Below are 20424 nucleotides of genomic sequence, written 5' to 3' on the forward strand. Positions count from 1 at the left end.
ATATATCTTTTGTCCACTTTGTTGCGACCGGTGAATTTAAAGGACGGGCAAACCTGTGGATTTTTCCACGGCTAACGACTAGTCTATATTATAATGCCCATATACGTCTGTCTGTCTGTCTGTCACGCAAAATGGTAGCTTAGCTGAGACGGGCGAACCCGTGGATTTTTCCACGGGCTAACGACTAATGTTACAAATTATAGTAGCTCTACACTCATTGTCGAACCCTAGGTCTTTGACGGTTTTAGCTTAGTACTACAGGCCCTCAATCCAGGGTTGACACTGAAAAAGAGAGCTTCGCAGATTAAAAAATAACTTGCTAATTGAGAAATGCGTCAAATTGACTTTCCGTTAGAGCTTAGCGGACTCGTTTGCATAACTAATGTTTGTTTTTTTGTTCAAACTGTGCGTTCCGTTTTCTTACTAAAAATAGTATCCCTCGTTGTGCGAAACCACACTCTCCTCCGTGTTTTTTATAGTTTAATAACAATCAAAACGATGGTCACGGATGTAATGGCCACACTGTCTTACAGAAAATTAGTTAAAAAAAACGTCGTTTTTGAAAATGTGACCGACCGTTGAATTTTTCTTTCCATGACTTTCGGACCTGGTTGTAATCACCGTCGTGTCTCATTCATTGATGACAAAGTGTGGAAATTTTTTTGCTGGATTGCAATACATAACTTTTACATTTTTATGGATGATCAGAGTTTTTTTCTACTGTTGGAAGAAAGAACATTAAGAATAAGATCTAATTTTTTTAGTTGTTTCAAAGACTTGTTGGAATGATAAAAAAGGTAGCTAGCGAGGGAGGCCCATGTTCATTTTACCATACATCATTTAATAGTTAAACTGCATAATGAATGTTTGACCTTAATCCACAAATGGGTTATCCCACACATACATACATAGTATATATATATACATTCCACCAAGTCTTACTTTTTACATGAATCATAAACTTATTTCACCTTGATTCACTAAAACGTTTGCACTGCACTGTTGCTTTTTAGCACAAGCAACATGGTGAATATTTTTGTTTTTTGACTGTGTAAACGTTATATCATTCACAGGAGGATGTCATAGATGCCTAATTAAGAGCTGCAGTTCATTTATACTGTGACAGCACATTTAAACCTTTTCCTGGACTGTATATGAGTCAGTATCTTCGTATTTTGTTGTGAATTTTGTTGTAAAATTTGAATGAATGCCACGATCAAAAATGGTCGGTGTTATTATGAAGAATGTAAGATATAGCGAACATTAAAGTTGGCCCCTTTCCTTCATGCTGACACTCTTATACTGGGCTGGTGCATTATACTGAGACTCGAACGAAAGACAGAAGACCATTTGGAACCATGCCACAAGTCAGTCCAACCTTCATTGTCACAGAGAATACTGCTAGAAAACTGCGCACCCATGCAAGTTAAATATAACCAGAACATGGGAGAGGTTAGGTGTCCTATGCATTAATACAGCCTTCGGACGAATGTTCTCGTGATGTAATACCAAAGAAAAAACATGTTAAATAAAGTTTAAAAAATCTTTTTAAAAGGGGGAAGAGAAATCAAATATGTTTAGTAATAATAATCGAAAAAAATGTATATCGTATTGAAAATATGTCAAAAATTTCTGTCTCCCACACAAAACTCAGCAGGCAATAAGTTAGTCCTGCCCTCGGTTTTGTGAGAAGAGATAACAATTGAGTCTCCTGTACAGTTTTGCTTCCTGTTAAGCTGTGCCAGTGACAAGCATTTTCGAAGCATGCCACCGGCGACTTCTGCGATATACAACCTAATGAATTCATCTCGAAACATAAAAAGCCAGTAACATTTGAAAAGAACAACAGGTGTTTTTACGTAATGCAACATATTCAATTTCTAAAAATAATTCATTTTTAAACGCGCATGTTTTTCATTCAAATTCCAAACTTTAAGTCATTTTTTTCTTTGATTATTAGTATATATAGTAAATAATTACTTTATACAAAAGACATTTCAGGTGCGCATTATTGAAGTGACTAAAGTGTTTTTGGTGCGTGATTGAAAACGCTGCTTCATTGTTGCAGGAGCATGCAGAGGTGCGGGACGTGATCGCGCATCTCAAAAGACCAGGACTGTGAGTATGATATAAAATCAATTTAGTGACCTTCAGCAAATGCAGGTATCTTTCAGTCAGCTTGTAATTAGGCCATCAACAAGCGCTGTGTTATGGCTGCTTTGTTTTAAGACTATAGTTGCTTCTGAAAAGGGAAAAATTTCTTGCGTCAAAGATGACTTAACAAGCAACCAAACTCCTTATAAAGATGACACAACTAGACATGGCTGTCAAGACAATCTTAAAAGAGGAAAACAAATTTTTTAAATAGGAGATAAGTCCTATCTAGTCTATGGAAAATGTCAACTAAGCTATACTTTCCTAATTTTGTGTGATAGCCTTATTTGTGGTTGTCCTTGACTGTCTTTGTTAACAATAAATTGGCCATCAGGCGCTGATCCAGAAATTTATTTTGGGCGTCGATAGCACCTCAGATAAAAAATTTTTTAGGGCAACAAAAGTACATGGCTTTAGCATAATCTTCTTTTTTAGTATAGAACATAGTTTCTTCATGAAAATATATCTTCTTTGTGATTAAAGATATAAATATAATAGATAAAAAAATTTTAAATTACGTTTTTCTAATTTTGACGCCCAAATTAGATGTCCCCAAAATCAGTATACCGATGTCCAAATTGCCCTGGATCAACCCTTGGCCATCAACATTTTGACCCACTTCACCCTCTTGTTTTAATGAAATGCCACTTTTTGGCTTTAGAACAACACTAAAATAAATAGAGCAGCACTTTGTGGAAGCGTCTTTATAGCAGAAACAAATATTATTGCGTATAAAGTTTTTTTCAACATATCCTAAATTACAGTAACCTGCACGTTGATGATGGATTGTGTTAGACTTGAACCCACAACCTGTCCCCTGCCACAGTCAGTAGAGCAATCGTCCGGAACCTAAATCACATAGTTCTTTGCATGAAACGAGACTGATGTTCTTCTTTGAGCACAAAAAAATGCCTCCATATTGCAGAAACATTAAAGAAACAGAACAAATTTAAAAGATTTGCATGAAAAATTCTAAATGATAGAGTGGTTGAGGCATTTATCAAGTTTGCAAGAGAATAATATAGGATTTTCTTTTTCAACAGATAGTGAAAAATGCTTTTGCGAATCGAGAAATATATTTATACATATATATGTAATTTTGCAAGAAAGAATTTCATGATTTATTATTTTCAATCTTCTAAAGCATAAACTTTTACATAAAGAGTAAAAAATCCTCAAAATTGCTAAACTGGGTAGCAGACACACTTGGATAGCCTAAACTAATAAATTCATTGCTTGCAAATATTCCTGGAGTTGTATTCCTTAAGATTTTTCCCGGTTTAAATTCACATTTTCTTCAAATTATGATTTTTTTACAAGATCTTCGGTATTACACTAATCCCTTCTATTATTTCTAGATATTTAAACTATAATATTTGCTGTCAGACTTTTTTAGGAAAATTTTGATATTTATGTAGAAAGAAAGGCACACCTGTTTAAGGGTTTGTATGTGCTTCTGAATGTGCTGTGTTGGCCAACTCCTCAAAAAGTTTGGATGTCTTCTTGTGCCATAAATGAATCATTTTGTGTGTGTAGGCGTATTTGAGCAACAGTAAAAACAACAACATTAAATTGTCGTAAATTTTAGGTATGAATATACAAAGAAATGGATCTATATAAAATAATCTTCTCCTGTTTTATCATTTACATTGTCAAAGGTATGTTCAAGCAAGTGTTGGTTTAATGTACTTGTTATTTATTTCTGTTTTTGTTTGTTTGTTTGTTTATGTGTGTGTGCTATTTTTCTACCGCTAAGATGAGAAGAGCTTGAAGATTGGAATTTACAGTGTACATGTAAACACAAAGATGAAGCCTGTTATATATTTGATTTTTTAGCCGGTCAACGTTGTACTTATGACTTTATAATTTATTTTAATAATATAAATGTATGTGTGTAATTTTAGGAGAGGAAAACAAATGCACAATTATCAAACTGTCTAACAGTTCCATTACAGCTGACTTGAACAGAGCTACAAAAGTAGATGAAAAGAATTTTGATCCGAACTATGCAATATTGGATAATGACAAAGCCTTTTGTGCAAAAGTAGAATCAAAGTTTTATATGCAGGTGTGTTAAATGGTTGAAAATATTTCAGTGAGCACTGACTGCAGTGCTGTCTCTATTTTGTAATAAAAATGACTGTGAATCCTATATAATCTCTGATAATGCAACTAAAAATACTTATGTACATCACCTAAAAATTTTTTTCTGGCACCTTTTTCATATGGACCAGTGACATTTTAGGTAGGCCTGTATTTTTAACTTTATTTGTATGCAAGTTTTGTGACATGATGATCCCATGTTCAAGTGTCATGTATCTATTGTTCTGATATAATAATAAGTGCATTTTATTGCGGTACCGGAAAATGAATTCAGGTTTTTGCATTATTTTTTAACACGGCAATACCTTTGTTTTTGTTTTTTTAACTCAACAGTATTTCATTATATGTAATAAGATTAGATGCTATTGCATTGCACTTAAAAATTTTAGGCCATATAACTTGGAAACAAGGTGGTGGCGTTCGTTAGTTCATCCATGTAGGTGTAAGGACCACCTGTTGCCTGAATTGGTCTAATTCCTAAAAGCTGAACCAATGGTAAATTGGTCTAGCTTTAGGGAATTTGATCAACTTACCAGATACAGTACTAATTAGTTAATGATATAATGAAAACAACTTAACCTTGTTATCTTTGGAACTGCTGGTCAGGATGATCCTATATATTTTTTTGATCAATGTTTCAAGCTTTATATAACAAAGAGAACAGCTTCACAATTTTTGGGGGTGGGTCATTGATGAAATCATTGAAATATATTGTTTATCTTTAGATTGATTTTGGTTCCATAAAGACAATCACAAATGTTGTTGTACAAGGTTTTCAGTTAAATGGAGCAAACTTAATGCTCTATGCTTTTGTACTTCATGTTAGCCTTGATGGAAAGAACTGGTATCACTATGGCACAGGAAGAGTGCCAAAGGTACCTTGAATTTCCTTCTATTTGTAAAAAAAATACAATTGAATACAATTAATTTTGAATTCAATTTGTCAAAATCATATTATTAAGAATTAAATAAAATTAAATTAAAATAAAGCCGACAGGACAGACACAACAACAGATTTTGTCAACAGTATTTTGCAAGTCTGCAATACTCTAACTTGCAAGTCTGCAATACTCTAACTGAATTTTGTTAATTGAAAGATTTTTTTAGTTTTCTTTGGCGTCTTCTGCTAACTTATTCTTCTTATTTCTATATCTCTATATTTTTGTATATATGCTTTACTATTTTGGATGGACTATTTCTTTATCCATTCACTAACAACTTTAAACTCTAATTCTTCGTTTTTATCATGTTTTCTTTTTCACTCGATAAGCTCACATTTCACCACACATACATTCAAAGAAAAGAAAAGAGTTTTGATTATTAAAATAAAAATTTTGAATTGGTTTGACTTTTTTAAAATGAAGTCAGATCATGCTATAAACATACTTTTACAAATACAACAATCCAATTTGTCGTGTGTCACAGCTTATAGAAACAGCAACAAAACAGTTGCAGTGTTTTTCACTTTTGCTTAAACATCTGTTAATAAAAGCGAATTAAAATATGTAACTTACTTAAATCTAGATGTAGACAATCTTAAACAACCACAGTGAAACCATTAACATATTTATTGTTTCACTTTAATGAGATAATGAGAGACATATTGATTGTGAGATTGAACTTTTAAAAAAACAGTTAGTTAATAAAAATGTAGCCTTATGCGTTACACTGAACTGTCCTAGTGCATTTAAAGCTCTAATCTGAAATAAATGAATCATGGTTTAAAGTTATAACTGTCTGCATTCGAAGCAAACAAGGCATCAGCTTTGGTTCGTGCCATGTTATATCTTATTTATTTATTTTTTAGTACTTTTTAGTCCATTTTGCTTCATCTGGCAAGCCAAATGAAAAGATGAATAATCCCTTTGAGGAACCTTTGATGGGACGATATGTTAGACTAGTGCCACACTGGCCAATGTCTGATATTGAACACAAGTTTTGTATTCGTTTACAATTCAGTGCATGTGGTACAGGTACAGTTTTTTTCTGTTTGTATGGACATGTATTAAAAATGTTACTTTAGTTTGCAAAACAAATATTCGTTTTTGTTAAGAATGAATTTTACATTTAAAGTTATTAATAAGAAATTCTATCTAGGTCGTCCACCAATGATCACTGCTCCGCACTCCATTGCAACAAAGGTTGGGAACAGATTAAAGATTAAATGTGTCAGTGTGGGTCAAATTGGCCTAAATGTTAAGTGGAAAAGTCACAATGGAACTTTTAATTCCTTGTCGGACAGTGACTTGTTAAAAAGGGATTTAACATCTGAGCTCTCCTTTTCCCCCATAACATATGGTGATTTACCTGCATTCCAATGCAGAAAAATGTCATCTTACATCCACTGTGTAAAGAACTATACCTGCGAAGCTTATTATTCATTTAATCCAAAGTTACGCCAAGAATCAAAAACCCGTGTTACCATAAACATAAGTATGTTGTTTACCACATTCTATATTATATAAACATGTATATGTCACGCAAAATGCAAAATAATTTAAAACCTTTTAGCACAAAGCTTTGAACTTCTAATGTGTTTTTTGCAACTTTCTATTCAGTCTTGTCAATTAAAAAAAAAAAATTAGGTCATTGCGTTGTTATCTGGAATAATTTAGATTGTTGTAACAAAGTGTATAATGAAGCAAAAGTGCAGGAACATACTACTATTATTTCCAGCGTTACCAGACCGACCCACTAACTTCTTTGTTAAAACAAAAAATCGAACTGGTGTAATGTTGTCTTGGTTTCAACCTGCATTAAATGATTTTAATCAAAACATGCTGGAATATGAATTTGCTTGCAACGTTACTGGCAAATTAGTCAAACGTAAGTGCTACGTTTTTCTGTCTGCTAAATATTTTTTTGTGAACTTTTATTTCCTTAAGTTGTATAAGCTGTGCTTCACTTTCAAGGCAAAACACAATAACAATATACAAAATCAATTACATAAAAATAATTATGAAGTTCACATTAAAAAGAACCATACATCATATCAATTCTTAACGACAAGCCTTAACATATTATTCTTATTTTATTTGTAATTTTTGTCCTGTTAAAGCCTTTGAAAATTCTTAAGGTTTAGTGTGTAACACTTCTTTATTTTTTGATAGTTTAAATTGATTGGTCATCTAATCCATTTCAGTGTGACTAATGTTTTGTACATATGTTTACAGGAAATTATATTTCAACAATTTTTATCTGTTCATATTATGTGGACGCTTTTCTACATTGCCCTACTAAGCTGGCTCATATATCTTGAACTGCATTTGATTAAAAATGTTTATACCTGTTGTAAACTTTTTGTAAATTAACATTGGAATGTAAAGATTTAAAATTATGACAAATGTTACATAAACTCGATATATGTATTAATGATAAACCTTTTCCATTTTTAGGTATTTTCTTGTTGAACAAAAATGAGATATTTGTCGGTGGACTTGGAATATACAGACCTTATGTCTGCTCCCTAAAACTACAACTTAACAACAACTCGAGAAAGTTTTTGCAGCCACTCAAACAGAAACCAGTGGTCACACATTTTCACAGTTTAAGTATCAGTAAGTTTCTGCCTTCAGTTTTATATAAACCGTACCATCAGAAATTCTAGAATGTGATATGTTGTTTTTTAAAACTGACCGCTAAGAAAAAAATCTTTTAAAAAATCATTGTTTTCAAACTAATCAGTAAATTAATATAACTTACTAGTGCTAATTTCATTGGTAGATGATTACAAAATTGCGTTTTGCGGATATTAATTTTTACAGATAATTATTGTTTGCAAATATTTTGCGAAGTTTATAAAACATTTACGCAGCTACACTTTTACTGTGGAAAGTTTATCATTTCTTGAACATAATAGTTTAGTAGGCGACGTTTCGGGAGATCCTTCTCCCATCATCGGGCAAGGTAAAATAATGTTGAGCATGTATTTATATAATTGCAGAGAATCGAAATTCATAAAAATATACAATTAGAAACGAGCTGATAATTACAGTTAATTACGGTAATTAACATTTTCGGCCCTAGATGTAAGTAATTACTTTTTCTGTAGGGCTGGTAACCAAATCTCAGGAAGGTGATACGAGATGCTGTTTATGTGTTTGTTACGTTCTACACTGTTGATGGTTTCTTTAATCTTCCTGGCCGTTGTTCTGAATTCTCTGTCAATGATTTTCTTCTCATCCCAATTAAACTAATGACTTCTGCTCTAGCTGTGGTCCGCAATTTCGTTTTTCTTCAGATCTCTGTTTCTCACTGCGCGCATATGTTCTTGTACTCGTTGCTTAAACTTTCTTTTTGTTTCGCCTATATACACTGCATCACAATCTTTACACGGGATTTCATAAACAACATTGCTTTGTTCTTCCAGGTTTAGTTTGTCTTTTGGTTTAGACAAAGTGCTTCTTAGGGTGTCTTTAAATTTAAGAATGCATTTGATCTTGTGTTGCCTTAAAACTCGACGAAGGATCTCGCTGGTACCTGGTACGAAGGGTAGGAATGCTGATGCAATAAATTCCTCTGATGTTTCTTTATTGTCTCCGTTGCATCTTCTCTTCATTTTATTTTCTACTTGCGTGACTGTTTGTGACTGACTACACTGTTGGCACGATTCAGTAATGAAGACATGACACTTTCTTTGCAAGATTTCGAATGGTTTGATTTGAAGTTAAGGTACTGGTCAGTGTGTGTTGGTTTACAATACACTGCAACTGAAATGGAACTACACTTTTGTTCGTTATAATTTTGGTGAAGGAGTTTCTTTTTTTTAGTGTGATAAAAATTGCCTTTTTATTTCAAAAAAAATTCTAGAAATTAATTTTGCAAATGGTTCCTATAAAAATATTTTACAGGTACTTAATTTAACAGATTTGGGCAGAATTTGTGAGAAAAATAAAAATCAATACCCCAAAAAATTAGTACCATCTTTATTTGTCTGTACAGCCAAGGACATTTATTGACAATTCCTAGTAGCATTTTCTTTTTAAATATTAGATTTTATACAAAATTCATAGGTTTAAATAATGCATTACTGTCAATCTCTTTATCGTCCTTTAAAAGACAAAGATGTGTGTTGTATATAAGCGCTAGGTTACTTTTTGAAATTTATTATTTTGTAATTGGGAGGGATTTACTTTATTTGCTTTTTGTAGAACCCAGTGCGAAGCCAAGCTTTCGTGTTGCAGAACGTCTACCTGAAAGTATTAAACTAGAAGACATCAAGGTAAAATTACTTTCTGATCATGAAATAGGTGTCATAGTTTCAGAAAACACCCAAGGCGCAATAAAAACATGAAATTGCTTTTTATAGGTCAATTTTAGCAAACGTGGAAATGGAAGACTATCTGGCTTTCTAATTCTGGCCACGATGCTATATTATGGAAATCGAGATCCTCAATTATCTTCCATTGTTCAAACCACTTGGAAGCGTAAAATTAAACACACTGAAACAAAACCTACCGTTTCTTTTACTCTCGAAGGTCTCAAACCATGGTCTATATATACACTCTCTGTAACTGCATACAATGACGATGACCTACCTTCAAATACTATGGTCGCTAAAGTCACAACACCAGAAGGCAGTATGTACATTTGCATTTTTTTGATATTTTAAGCCTAACAAAAAAATTAAAAAATCTATTAGCGAATACTTTAAACAAACTGCAGTTGCTTTTTAGGGGTTGTTTTACAAAAGTCTACACTGCAGTCTAATTTCAATTTAGGAAGGCGGGGGTCTACAAGTTTCACAGGCGGCATGTGTGAATGCTTCTAATTGAAAGGAGTGATGATACTCAAATAAGGATTTTCTAATTTTGACGTTTAGGGAAGAGATAGGAAGAGAGTGAGGTAGGGAGGGAGGGAGGGAGGGAGGGAGGGAGGGAGGGAGGGAGGGAGGGAGGGAGGGAGGGAGGGAGGGAGGGAGGGAGGGAGGGAGGGAGGGAGGGAGGGAGGGAGGGAGGGAGGGAGGGAGGGAGGGAGGGAGGGAGGGAGGGAGGTTTAGTGTACACTTTTTCATTTTACGATTCATCCTTTAGAATGATTAAAAGCAAAGATAAAATTCACAATTTTCTTAACTATTAAAACTAACTTAATGTATCTTTTGTCAACTGTCAACAGCTTTTTTATACTCATCTTTTTTATATTGTTACTTTATTAATTAATATTCATTGACTACTATTTATATTTATATATATGTTAGAGCCTAGTGCTGGTCCTGATTTGCGATACATTAGTGGTACAAGCAGTTCCTTTTTGCTGGCTATTATTTCATTTGAAATGAAAGATCACAATGGCATTATCCTTTCCTATAACTGTTCTCTAAATCCGGGAAATCAAGTCTTTAGCTTTCAAGAAAAATCAAAAGCCCCATTCGAATTTACAAACCTCAAACCACATGTGTTGTATGAAGTTAAATGTAAAGCCCGAACCAACCATAGCTTTGGCCCATATGGAAGTATATTTAGAAGGAGAACTCTTGAAGATAGACCTGAAGCTCCAACAAATATTGTAGTACGTAAAAACACGAAAAACTTGGTTATCCAGTGGTCAGCTCCAGAGCATACAAACGGCAATATTACTTCATATGAAGTCCAAATTGTATTGGTAAATCACACACAGCTAAGCTTTTACGCAACTACCAAGCAAATGGGAGCATTTAACATTAATATCCCGAAAATGTTTGTAAACAAAGTGGCCATTCGAGCTATCAACAACGCTGGTATAGGACCTTGGAGTGATTCAATGTCTGTTAAAATATCGCCCACCGAGGATGAAACACAGCAAGATGATGATGTTGATAATATTGTTATGATTATAGCTTTTAGTGTTGCCATTGTGTTTCTTGCTTTATTGGTTTTGCTGTGCTTCATGCATTATCGAAGGTGAGTTTTTTAAACAGTGCTACAAAGTGGAGTCATTACTGAGATTTATGTTTTGGTGGAATTCACAGTTCCATTTTCGTTTACTAAGTAAAACGTCAAAAACATACAATCCTGGTCCTTTGTCCATCTATGACTTTGTAAACAACTGCTCGCTGTTGCCAGCTTTTAAAATTCATCTTGACAGTGTTATTGTTGATGTAAAGTGATTATTCATGCTAGGAAAGAATACTCCAGCTTTTCGGTTGTTCATGCATTTTGTTCAGCAAGTGAATTATTTCTTAGCTTTTGCCTAGTAAGCAGGGGCAAGTAGTTCACATCCTCTGTATGTTATTAGTTTGAATTTCTGAAATGAATTTGTACTTCGCAAACATGTGGTTGTATTCCTTGTCAGCATTTTTTCGATGATGTGAAAATCCTGAACACGATTTTAATTCTCTTGGGTTATGCTGCATTAAATAGGACACTTATGCCCATACTTTTGTTGACCATGTGTTATCTATAACTGTCTTGTCCCCGAAAAGCGTTTTACTACTGATTTCTGTTGCTGTGTGTGTGAAGTAGCCTCCCTTCTTCTTCTCTAGGCGTTATCCATCCAAGCGACTGTTTCCAAAAGATAAACTACAAATGGAGTACATCTCACCTCATCGGTTGCAATGTAATCGAGATGTTGAAGATGCTGATGAGGATACCTTACTGGTTCGAGAATTGAGCGAAATAAGCAGTGACTGTTTAGGTGAGTACATTGTTGTGCAAGTTATACTATATTGGACATTCTCGTGCATGCTTGCTCAGTTACCATTAATTTTACTGTTTAGTTAAGATCTTTGTTATGCTGTGCAGGACAATGTTGTCCACCAATGTATTTTTAGTCATAACATTGCTTATTAAGGTGATTTGTGTCATCACCACTTTTTATAAAGATAGGCGAGAATTTTCTATGCTAATACTAAGGTTCCAAATCAATACCATTGATACCAGTAACCCGCCATTTTGTTGCCCACTATTTTCATCCTACCAACAGAGATCTCACACTTAGAATAAAACATTTGGCTTGTGATTTTGAGGTTTCACATTCAAACACAACATCAGCACACCGTTAAATCTTGTGTTGTTTTGTGGGTGACTGCTAATGGACTTGTCTAGCTATCCAACAAGTTATGTTAGAGAGATTTTTGCTGGATATGTGCCCAGGAAATAGAATTTCCCATGCTATATTTTTTTTGTATTTACGCTGTAGAGGGAGGAGCACGCAACGCATGTGATGAGACACACCAACCACTTGCAGTGGAGGAGTTTCCTGAGTATATAAATCTAGTCAAGCAAGATGAACACGAATTGCTGTTGGAAGAATTCAAAGTGAGTGATGGTGATGTTTTTTATAAATAATTTTTTTATTTTTAGTTCGTTCTTTTGTTGTTGTTTTTTTGTTGTTGTTTTTTTTTTTGTTTGTTCATTGATAGTCTTTTTGTAGAATAAGCTAACAAGTGGGAAATGTTATCCTTGGCAAGTGGCAGATCGACCAGAGAATGGAATAAAAAACAGATACACCAATATAGCAGCTTGTATGTATTTTTTATTATTATTATTTTATTTTGCTATTTAAAAACACTTAAGAATGTTTAAGAAACCCGTAAATGTTTTAGAGTCGTTTAAGAGCCCCTTAAAGTACTTCCTTTTTGTCACTAAATAATAAAGAAAGATGTATCAAAGTTTTCTTTATTATTGAATCAGTAGAAGTGTCTGTATCGGTATAAGTTTTACAAGTAACGTGATTGGTTAATCATGGGCTTTTGTGCAGTGGGATTGGGTAATCTTGGGTTTTTGTGCACTGTGATTGGACAATCGTGGGTTTTGTGTAGTGTGATTGTTAATCGCGTGTTTTTATTTATTTTGACAGATGATCATTCACGTGTTATTCTCAAGCACGATTTTAAGCGAAAGACATCCGATTATATAAATGCCAACACGTTGAGTGTAAGTATTTAAAGTCATAAATATCTACATTGTATTTTCTTACTGGGGAGGGCGGAGTATTAAAAATGAACGTGGATGTGGCAGGTTTTTATGAGGAGGATAACTACCCTTTTAACTACAAGGAGGATGGATTCTTAAGCAGTTTGAGTAATCTTTTTAACCCTCTCGTTTTAGTGTACAGGGTATTTTCCCTTTTTCTACATTCTTTCTTTCTTTTAGCATAGGTAATATTTTTCCCTAGTTTTGGTATTTTTCCCTACAATGCAACATATGTTATCATTTGGGTTAATTGGTTACTTTATTTGGTTATTTTATTTAGCATATTTATTGTCTCTTTAATTTTAGCCGTATTTTGTCTGCCTGTTTGTGTGCGAGAAAAAAGTCGTGTTACGGAAACACGAAATGCAGTATATAAAGGACGGGCGACCCCGTGAATTTTTCCACGGGTAACGACTAGTATATATTATATTTTGGTAATGTCTTTCTGTTATAGGGCTACAACTACCTAAAAGATTCCTCCTGTCGTTACATCTCTACGCAAGGTTAGTATGATCAATACATTCAGTGGTTTTTAAAAATATTGAGGATAAAGGATTTTGAACAATTATTGAAGCTAATAACAATTATTGAAGCTAATAACAAAGGCTTTTACGGATAAATAACAAAAAAAATTGTATCAGTAAGATTTAAAAACTTGCTTGCAAATGAGCGTCGTTTCTAATAAATTGTTCCATCTCTTTGAAATGTATATTTCCAGCCATAACGCGTGTTCAAAAAGCAACACGAAGTAAATCTAAATGTGATATCTCACCAATCTGTTTGTCCGATTGTTTTGTTCAGGACCCACTCCCAGTGTCTTGGGTGATTTTTGGTTGATGGTATGGCAAGAAGAAATACCCGTCATTGTTATGTTAACGAATTTAAATGAGAACGATAAAGTAAGAAAGCCAATCAGAACGTTTTACCGTTTTTCGTCATCCAATCAAGTTGTTTCAATTTTTTTTTTCAGTCTATCCCATTGTTTTCATCTGTCAATCAAAATGTTTTTTGTGTTTTTATAGGTTAAATGCTCACAATATTGGCCATCTGAGGGTAGCGTAAAATACGGTAGCATAAACGTGATTATTACGAACACCGATAGAACGGCCGATTACGTCATCCGGACGTTCGTTATCGAGAAAACCGGGTCGAAAGAAGCGCGCACTGTTCTCCAGTTTCACTTTGTTTCCTGGCCTGATCATGGAACTCCCGATTATCCGGCTGCTATTTTATCACTCAGGAGGAGGGTGAAACACTACAATGTGGAGAACAAACCCGTTCTTGTACACTGCAGGTAAGATGCTTATTTTGATAAAGATTTTAACCGAACAAGTATCCGTATTTTGTCTGTCCGAAATGGTTGTGCAAGAGTTTATTTTGGAGTGATTTAATTACTTCATGCTGACAGAAAAACCAAAGATACACGAAATACAGTTAGGGAAATTTGTACGAAGGCCAAATTACTGTGGATTATTTCTCCACGGTCTATCGACTAGTAATGTTTTTTTTATTTGATTTAGTCATTTTTTCGTTGAATATTGTATTGCATTAAGTATTCAGTATTAAAGCATTCCTTGCTCGCTCACTCGGATTACATGACATATAACGTTCTATACTTAAGCAGTGGTTTCATCAAAATTTTAATTTGAAAGACACGTAATATAAACACTGCATATATTGCATATAATATTGCAGTACTCGCTCGGATCAATAGTGTATGTTGCATCTGGTCAAAATTGAGTTACTTAATCATCGTTTAACCAGTGTGTTTTACAATATTGCACCCCTATCTGGTACCTTCAGCGGGCGTTGCGTCCTATTTGGAACCTCTGATGAGGTTTCTGTCAGATCTTCTATGGAATGTTTGAAATTTCTTAATTAAATTGGGCGGAGGGGCGACTAGTTGTGGTTAGGCGAATAAATGTGTTTTATTTTTTTTAGCGCTGGTGTAGGTCGAAGTGGTTGCTTCATTCTTATCGATGCTATGTTAGAACGAATCGATAAAGAACGTAACGTTGATATCTTTAATTATTTACGATACATGCGATCGAGAAGAATTAATATGGTGCAAACTTTCGTAAGTTTCGCTTTGTTTTGTCGAAAATTGTCAATTTCGTTTCGTTGTTTTATCACCCAAAATTTTTTTCTTTTTGTCGAGACTAACTGTTATTTTACCAAAAATCGTGGTCTTCCTTTTGTCAAAAGTTTTGCCGCAAACGAGTGATTTTCGCTACTATGTATCTCGTAATCGTCCTTTTTTGTCGTAATTATTAGGAGCAATACATATTTGCGCACAACGCAATATTGGAATACATCACTTTTGGAAATACAGAAATTATCGTCGACGACTTGGACAAAAAAACAAGAGAACTTATCAGGGGTCCTGGCATGGCAAACGAATTCTCGGTGAGTCAGTTAATATGGCTTGCTGGTGATTTGCACCAACAGGGCTTTAGCTATACATTGCCCCGATTACTTTAATAAGGAGGCATTTTATGGCTACAATGTTATTTTTGTTTTATAAAAATGGTATATTTTTATCTCATTTGACACTCAATGTTCTGTGATTTACACTTTGACGTTTAAAAGTGGTACATTTTTTAATCGGCTGGCAGCAGTATTGGTAGAGCGTTCGCTTCCAGTGCGGAAGGTCTTAAGTTTAAACTCTGGCCGATTCATGCCAGAGACTATAAAAGTGTGAGTCTATCCTTTCCATGAGAATAGGATTGATATCTTAGGCTGTCTGGTTTAAAATTTGCTGTGCTTATATGGCTTTTATAGCTCGAATAGGAGCTTAAATTCACTAGGACCCTCGTTAATAGCAGTGTCAAAAGGCACTGAAGACTCTATCTGCGTTAATAATTTCAACAATAATAATATCACCTGACACTCGTACGCTGTGGGTTAGTTGTTATAGCAAAGTCGATTTTTTACTTCCTTTAACAATATTCTCTAATTTAGATTTTGTCAAGAAATACTCAACCTGATCCATATATTGGAAATGTTTATAAAGTATTCTTACCAGGAGGGAAGTTTGTTGAAGCTTATAAAGTCGATGTAAGTTTGTTTTTTTGAGAGGCATTTCTAATAAGAATGTTGATAAACTTGTCGTACCAAAATCAGTTAATCTGATTGGACAAGATACGGCCTAGTGCCGAAATCAGTTGATCTGATTGAACAAGATGCAGCTTAGTACTGAAATCAATTGATTTAATTGGACAAGACTTGGCCAAATGGTTAAGAAGTTTGTTTTGAAACAAAAACAACACAATATGTTCAGCTACGGTTTAGCTCATGCCATGTCAGAAAACTTAGGTAGGCAATGCAAACGCGTACATGCCACTGCTGTGTACCAAGCCATCATCCACATAATTACGAAACGAACTTCTTAACCACTCGGCCACACACACACTTTAATAACTACTTGAAAGGATGGATTGGTTTTTATTTAGGGTTACAAACACCGAGATGCATTCATTCTAACGACAGCACCAACAGAATCCAACGTGGATGATTTCTGGAGGATGGTGTTAGAAAAACAATGTCATACTATAGTTATGTTAAACAAATGTCAGGAGACTTCACAGGTACATAATTGTTCTCTTGTTTTCGTTTCTTGCCTTTCATCGGTACGCTTTATTGGCGGGTTATTTTAGTAATACATGTTTTGTTTATCAAAAAAATGTTCGTATATTTCGCGGAAATAACTTTTGGAGGTTAAGAAGAGTGAGTTTACGTGGCCATTATTTTTGCGGGTGATCAAAAATTGGGTCAAGAAAGCGTTTTTTGCTTTTCAACTTCACGTTAAATTAACATGTAGTATTTATCTTTGTTGTGATATCTCTAGAATTAAATTTTCGCGGTTAAAAATGTTAAATTTTCGCCGCTAAAATGTTAAAACCATGATATAGTCGGAATTTTTGCGATATTTTCTGTAAAAGCGACTTATTATCGAGGTGTGATATACGATAAAAACTCGATATATTACGATTATGTTTCAGGAATATTTCAAGTACTGGCCAGACACAAACTGCGCTTATTCTGATATGGATGTTGCGTTGAACTCAGAAGTTGCCAATGGTAACATCATCACACGAAAAATTAAAGTCACATCCAGCAAGGTAAGGAGCACTTTGACGCCTAGGTCTAAAACCTTTATACGCACAAATTTCGCGAAATGACCAAAAATAAAATTTTCCATGCTCAAACTGATTTCGATCGTCAGTACATTTAACTCTGGTTGTTTTTAACAGTAACAGTAGTGGGGGAAAAAGTTTTTCTGCGGAAGTAATTGTACAATGAAAGTTTGTTTGTTTTAGTCCCGCTGTGAAGTTCACCATTTCCAGTATGTGGGTTGGCCAGACTCCGATATCCCAAATAAACGGGCTTATAACAACTTGTGCACTTTGATGCAAGCTGTTGAAAAATCGCAACAAAACTTAGGAAACGGCCCTATTATCGTCCATGCCGGGTAGGTGAAAACATTTCAGACACAATTTTTATTGTTTTTTGTTTCTTTGCTTGTATGTTTTTCCATGACTTCTTTCAAATTACCGCTATTAAAGACCATGATTTTTTATCTAATTTAAAACATCAACAACGATCGCTTCCTTGATCAGATCATTTTTACCAGCGAGGTTCGCAACGGTGATAAAATTTGTTTACTGTTTTTAACGCCATTTTGTAAATTTAATTTAGAAATGACTACGGCCGTAGCGGAACCTTCGTAGCGGTATACAACAGCACGGAACGTCTGAAGGTTGAACAGCTTATCGATGTTTTGCAGTGCGTTCGAGCTATCAGAATCTCACAACCACTCGCCGTTGATAATGTAGTGAGTAGAATTGTAGTTATCTTGCTTTTAGTGTACCATGCGTCAGTTATATGAAGCTAAGTGCGTGGTAACGATACGGCTCCAAGTTGTCGTGACTACTCGAATCAACCTTGCCCCCAGGAACCTCTTTTGCTTTTTTATATTTGCGCCGCTGCAATATAAAGAATCGAAAAGAGGTCCTGAGGACGAGGTTGTACTCGAATCACTTGCAGCAGATAAACCTTTGTAAACTTTCTGTTGCTTTTGTTCGTGTTAAAAGATATAAGAATGTTTACGGAGCTGTAACTTTTTAGACACAGTACCAATTCGTTTATACAATGTTGCGGACGTATTTGGAAGGCTTCGAAAATTACTGGAACTACAAAGACTACAAAATATGTCGTTCACCGTTAGGCTCAACAACATCGGCTACATAAGCGCGAAAATGAGAATTTGTCATAGTAGCTAGTGTCACACGCACGAAGAACGCTATGTCCCTAACGTTATATATAAAGTTAATATTTATAGTTGTAAATAAGTGACCACGACAGACATATCTTCTTTTGTTGTGTTTAATATTGCATAATTCACAGACTGGTTCTACAGTCATATTGGAGATACTTAAGTGGCGAAACTGTCAAATTTTAGGCCAAGTTATGACTAAAATATTCTATTTTTCAGGTATCTTTTTCAAGCTTTTTTGTTGTTGTTGTTGTTAAACTGACTGAAAAAAGGAATAACTACGAAAAAAAGTTTGCAAAATGATTCCACGAACAAGTTGTAAAAGTGCAATGTGAGGTATTCAGACGTTTGAATCAAACAATGAGTGTTTTTCATAAGGTTATATATTGTACAAAATGTGAAGGGAATTCTATATTGTCCTTATGCTAATATTCACTTTGTTCATAAAAGATGCGCCATACTGTGAAAGCATGAACGCCCGGGCGTCTATCATTTTTTTACTTAAGCATGTGTTGTATCTATAGTAAAAATAATTTTATACCGACCATATGAATTTTTAAAGGATGCATTTTAAAACTATTTCTTTGTATTATTTTTATATTTATTGTGTATGAATAACTTATATTTGTTATCTTATATTTCTCTTATGTTATGCTTCTTATTAATTGTTTTTACTTTTAACTCTCACGTTTAATCACAAGAGCCAGTTTGACTTCGCAGACAAAAAAATGGAAGGAATACATTTAAATTATCGACTTGAAGGGTGCTAACATCAATCCCGGTACCTCTGGCATACAAGAGATCTTTCTTCCCAAGTTTTTATTTTCTGACAACCTCGGAAATAACCACTATTTATTTCCCCAAAATTCTCAGAAAAAGAAGTTTTCGCAATTTTAATGTTTCTTCCAAATTTATAAAAACAAAAAATTGACATGCTGAGCGAAGAAGAACGCGCTTGTCATTCTCGACCCCAAAGCTCTGTGAGATAAACCTACTTTCTAGGTTTTAATCTCAAAGAGCTCTGGGGAATAGAATGCGCGCATATTGTGTCTACTGAGTTGATTATTCGCAATTACATTTTAAATATACGAACAAACCATAGAGTGACACAAGAAGGCTAGTATAGGTCAATATTTTAGACATGATAATAATAAAAAACCACTATTTCTTCTCTCCCCTTCGAAATTGTTAGAGAGAGGAAACAAGTCCTGGGAACGAGGTTGCGTTCTATCATTCGAGCAAATTTATTTCCGGAAAGTTGATGAAGGTCAAAAGTTGAGTAGAAGTCACAGTAATAACAGAAATATTATAATATACACTGATCATCGTTGATTCTTTCAGCAGAGTGGCGAAGTGGAAACGTGCTTGGCTCATAACCAAGAGATCGGTGGATCGAAACCACCCTCTGCTACGTACAACCTTTTTTAAGATAGTTCATTTGGTAAGTTTTATCAAGGCGAAACTCTAAGATCTTCTTTTTATCCTTGTTTATTATACAAAAAATTAATCCATAAAATTTCCGGCGTAAAGGTATAACTCTTGTCCAGTTATTTTGCGTGAGAAGTGTGACATACTCCCAGGAATCTTTACTACAACAATGAAGACAGAAAGCGCCGTTGAGAACCAAACAGGCCTGGGGACAGGGTTTGTGAAGACGCTAAATGGAAGTTATTTGCTTTGTTTAGATTATTAATGTTCATTTGTTAGAGGTATTAGATAACAACCCAAAGTTTCCAAAAACATTTTCCGGATGCACCAAATTCTCATCCACATGAAACAAAAATTTTTTTTACCTAGAAGCTTTTATAATAGAAACCAAATGCACTAAAAAACCTTGTGCACGTTTTTTTTCGTTGACAAGAAATCAAGCAAACGGTTAGCTAATAAAATTTTAATTCTTTTGCAAGGTGACCAGTCTACTCGCGAAATTTTTTGGATAAATTTTCGCGAATCTACAAATTAGAAAGTTTTCGTGAGATAAATTTTTGCGAAATCTGAAAT

At 34.4% G+C, this 20424-nt stretch overlaps 2 protein-coding genes across 2 annotated transcripts in view; one reads left to right on the forward strand and one right to left on the reverse strand.

The window, feature by feature from the left end:
• LOC130630485 (BRISC and BRCA1-A complex member 1-like) overlaps positions 1-20424 on the reverse strand; it is a 100919-nt gene that overhangs the window by 60566 nt on the left and 19929 nt on the right. The window lies entirely within an intron of this gene.
• On the forward strand, positions 739-19059 carry LOC130630473 (receptor-type tyrosine-protein phosphatase alpha-like). The gene is made up of 26 exons (XM_057443986.1): positions 739-2118; positions 3743-3812; positions 4059-4222; positions 4983-5132; positions 6065-6230; positions 6355-6690; positions 6934-7083; positions 7653-7814; positions 9408-9478; positions 9566-9836; positions 10454-11135; positions 11717-11868; positions 12373-12491; positions 12607-12697; positions 13033-13109; positions 13603-13651; positions 13950-14047; positions 14171-14442; positions 15090-15225; positions 15423-15554; positions 16110-16205; positions 16601-16735; positions 17150-17269; positions 17468-17619; positions 17847-17982; positions 18276-19059. Exons 2-26 carry the CDS (start codon positions 3761-3763, stop codon positions 18396-18398), a joined length of 4092 nt encoding a protein of 1363 aa, XP_057299969.1. The 5' UTR covers positions 739-2118; positions 3743-3760; the 3' UTR covers positions 18399-19059.

Source organism: Hydractinia symbiolongicarpus, chromosome 2, assembly GCF_029227915.1.
Source record: "Hydractinia symbiolongicarpus strain clone_291-10 chromosome 2, HSymV2.1, whole genome shotgun sequence".
NCBI classification, from domain to species: domain Eukaryota; kingdom Metazoa; phylum Cnidaria; class Hydrozoa; order Anthoathecata; family Hydractiniidae; genus Hydractinia; species Hydractinia symbiolongicarpus.

What these genes read in the sequence shown, in the direction of transcription:
- LOC130630473 (XM_057443986.1), top strand. Translation starts at nt 3,761, where the DNA reads ATGGATCTATATAAAATAATCTTCTCCTGTTTTATCATTTACATTGTC. An exon ending in ATTCAGTGCATGTGGTACAG is followed by an intron (nt 6,231 to 6,354) that starts GTACAGTTTTTT and finishes AATTCTATCTAG; the next exon opens with GTCGTCCACCAATGATCACT. An exon ending in TTTTCACAGTTTAAGTATCA is followed by an intron (nt 7,815 to 9,407) that starts GTAAGTTTCTGC and finishes TGCTTTTTGTAG; the next exon opens with AACCCAGTGCGAAGCCAAGC.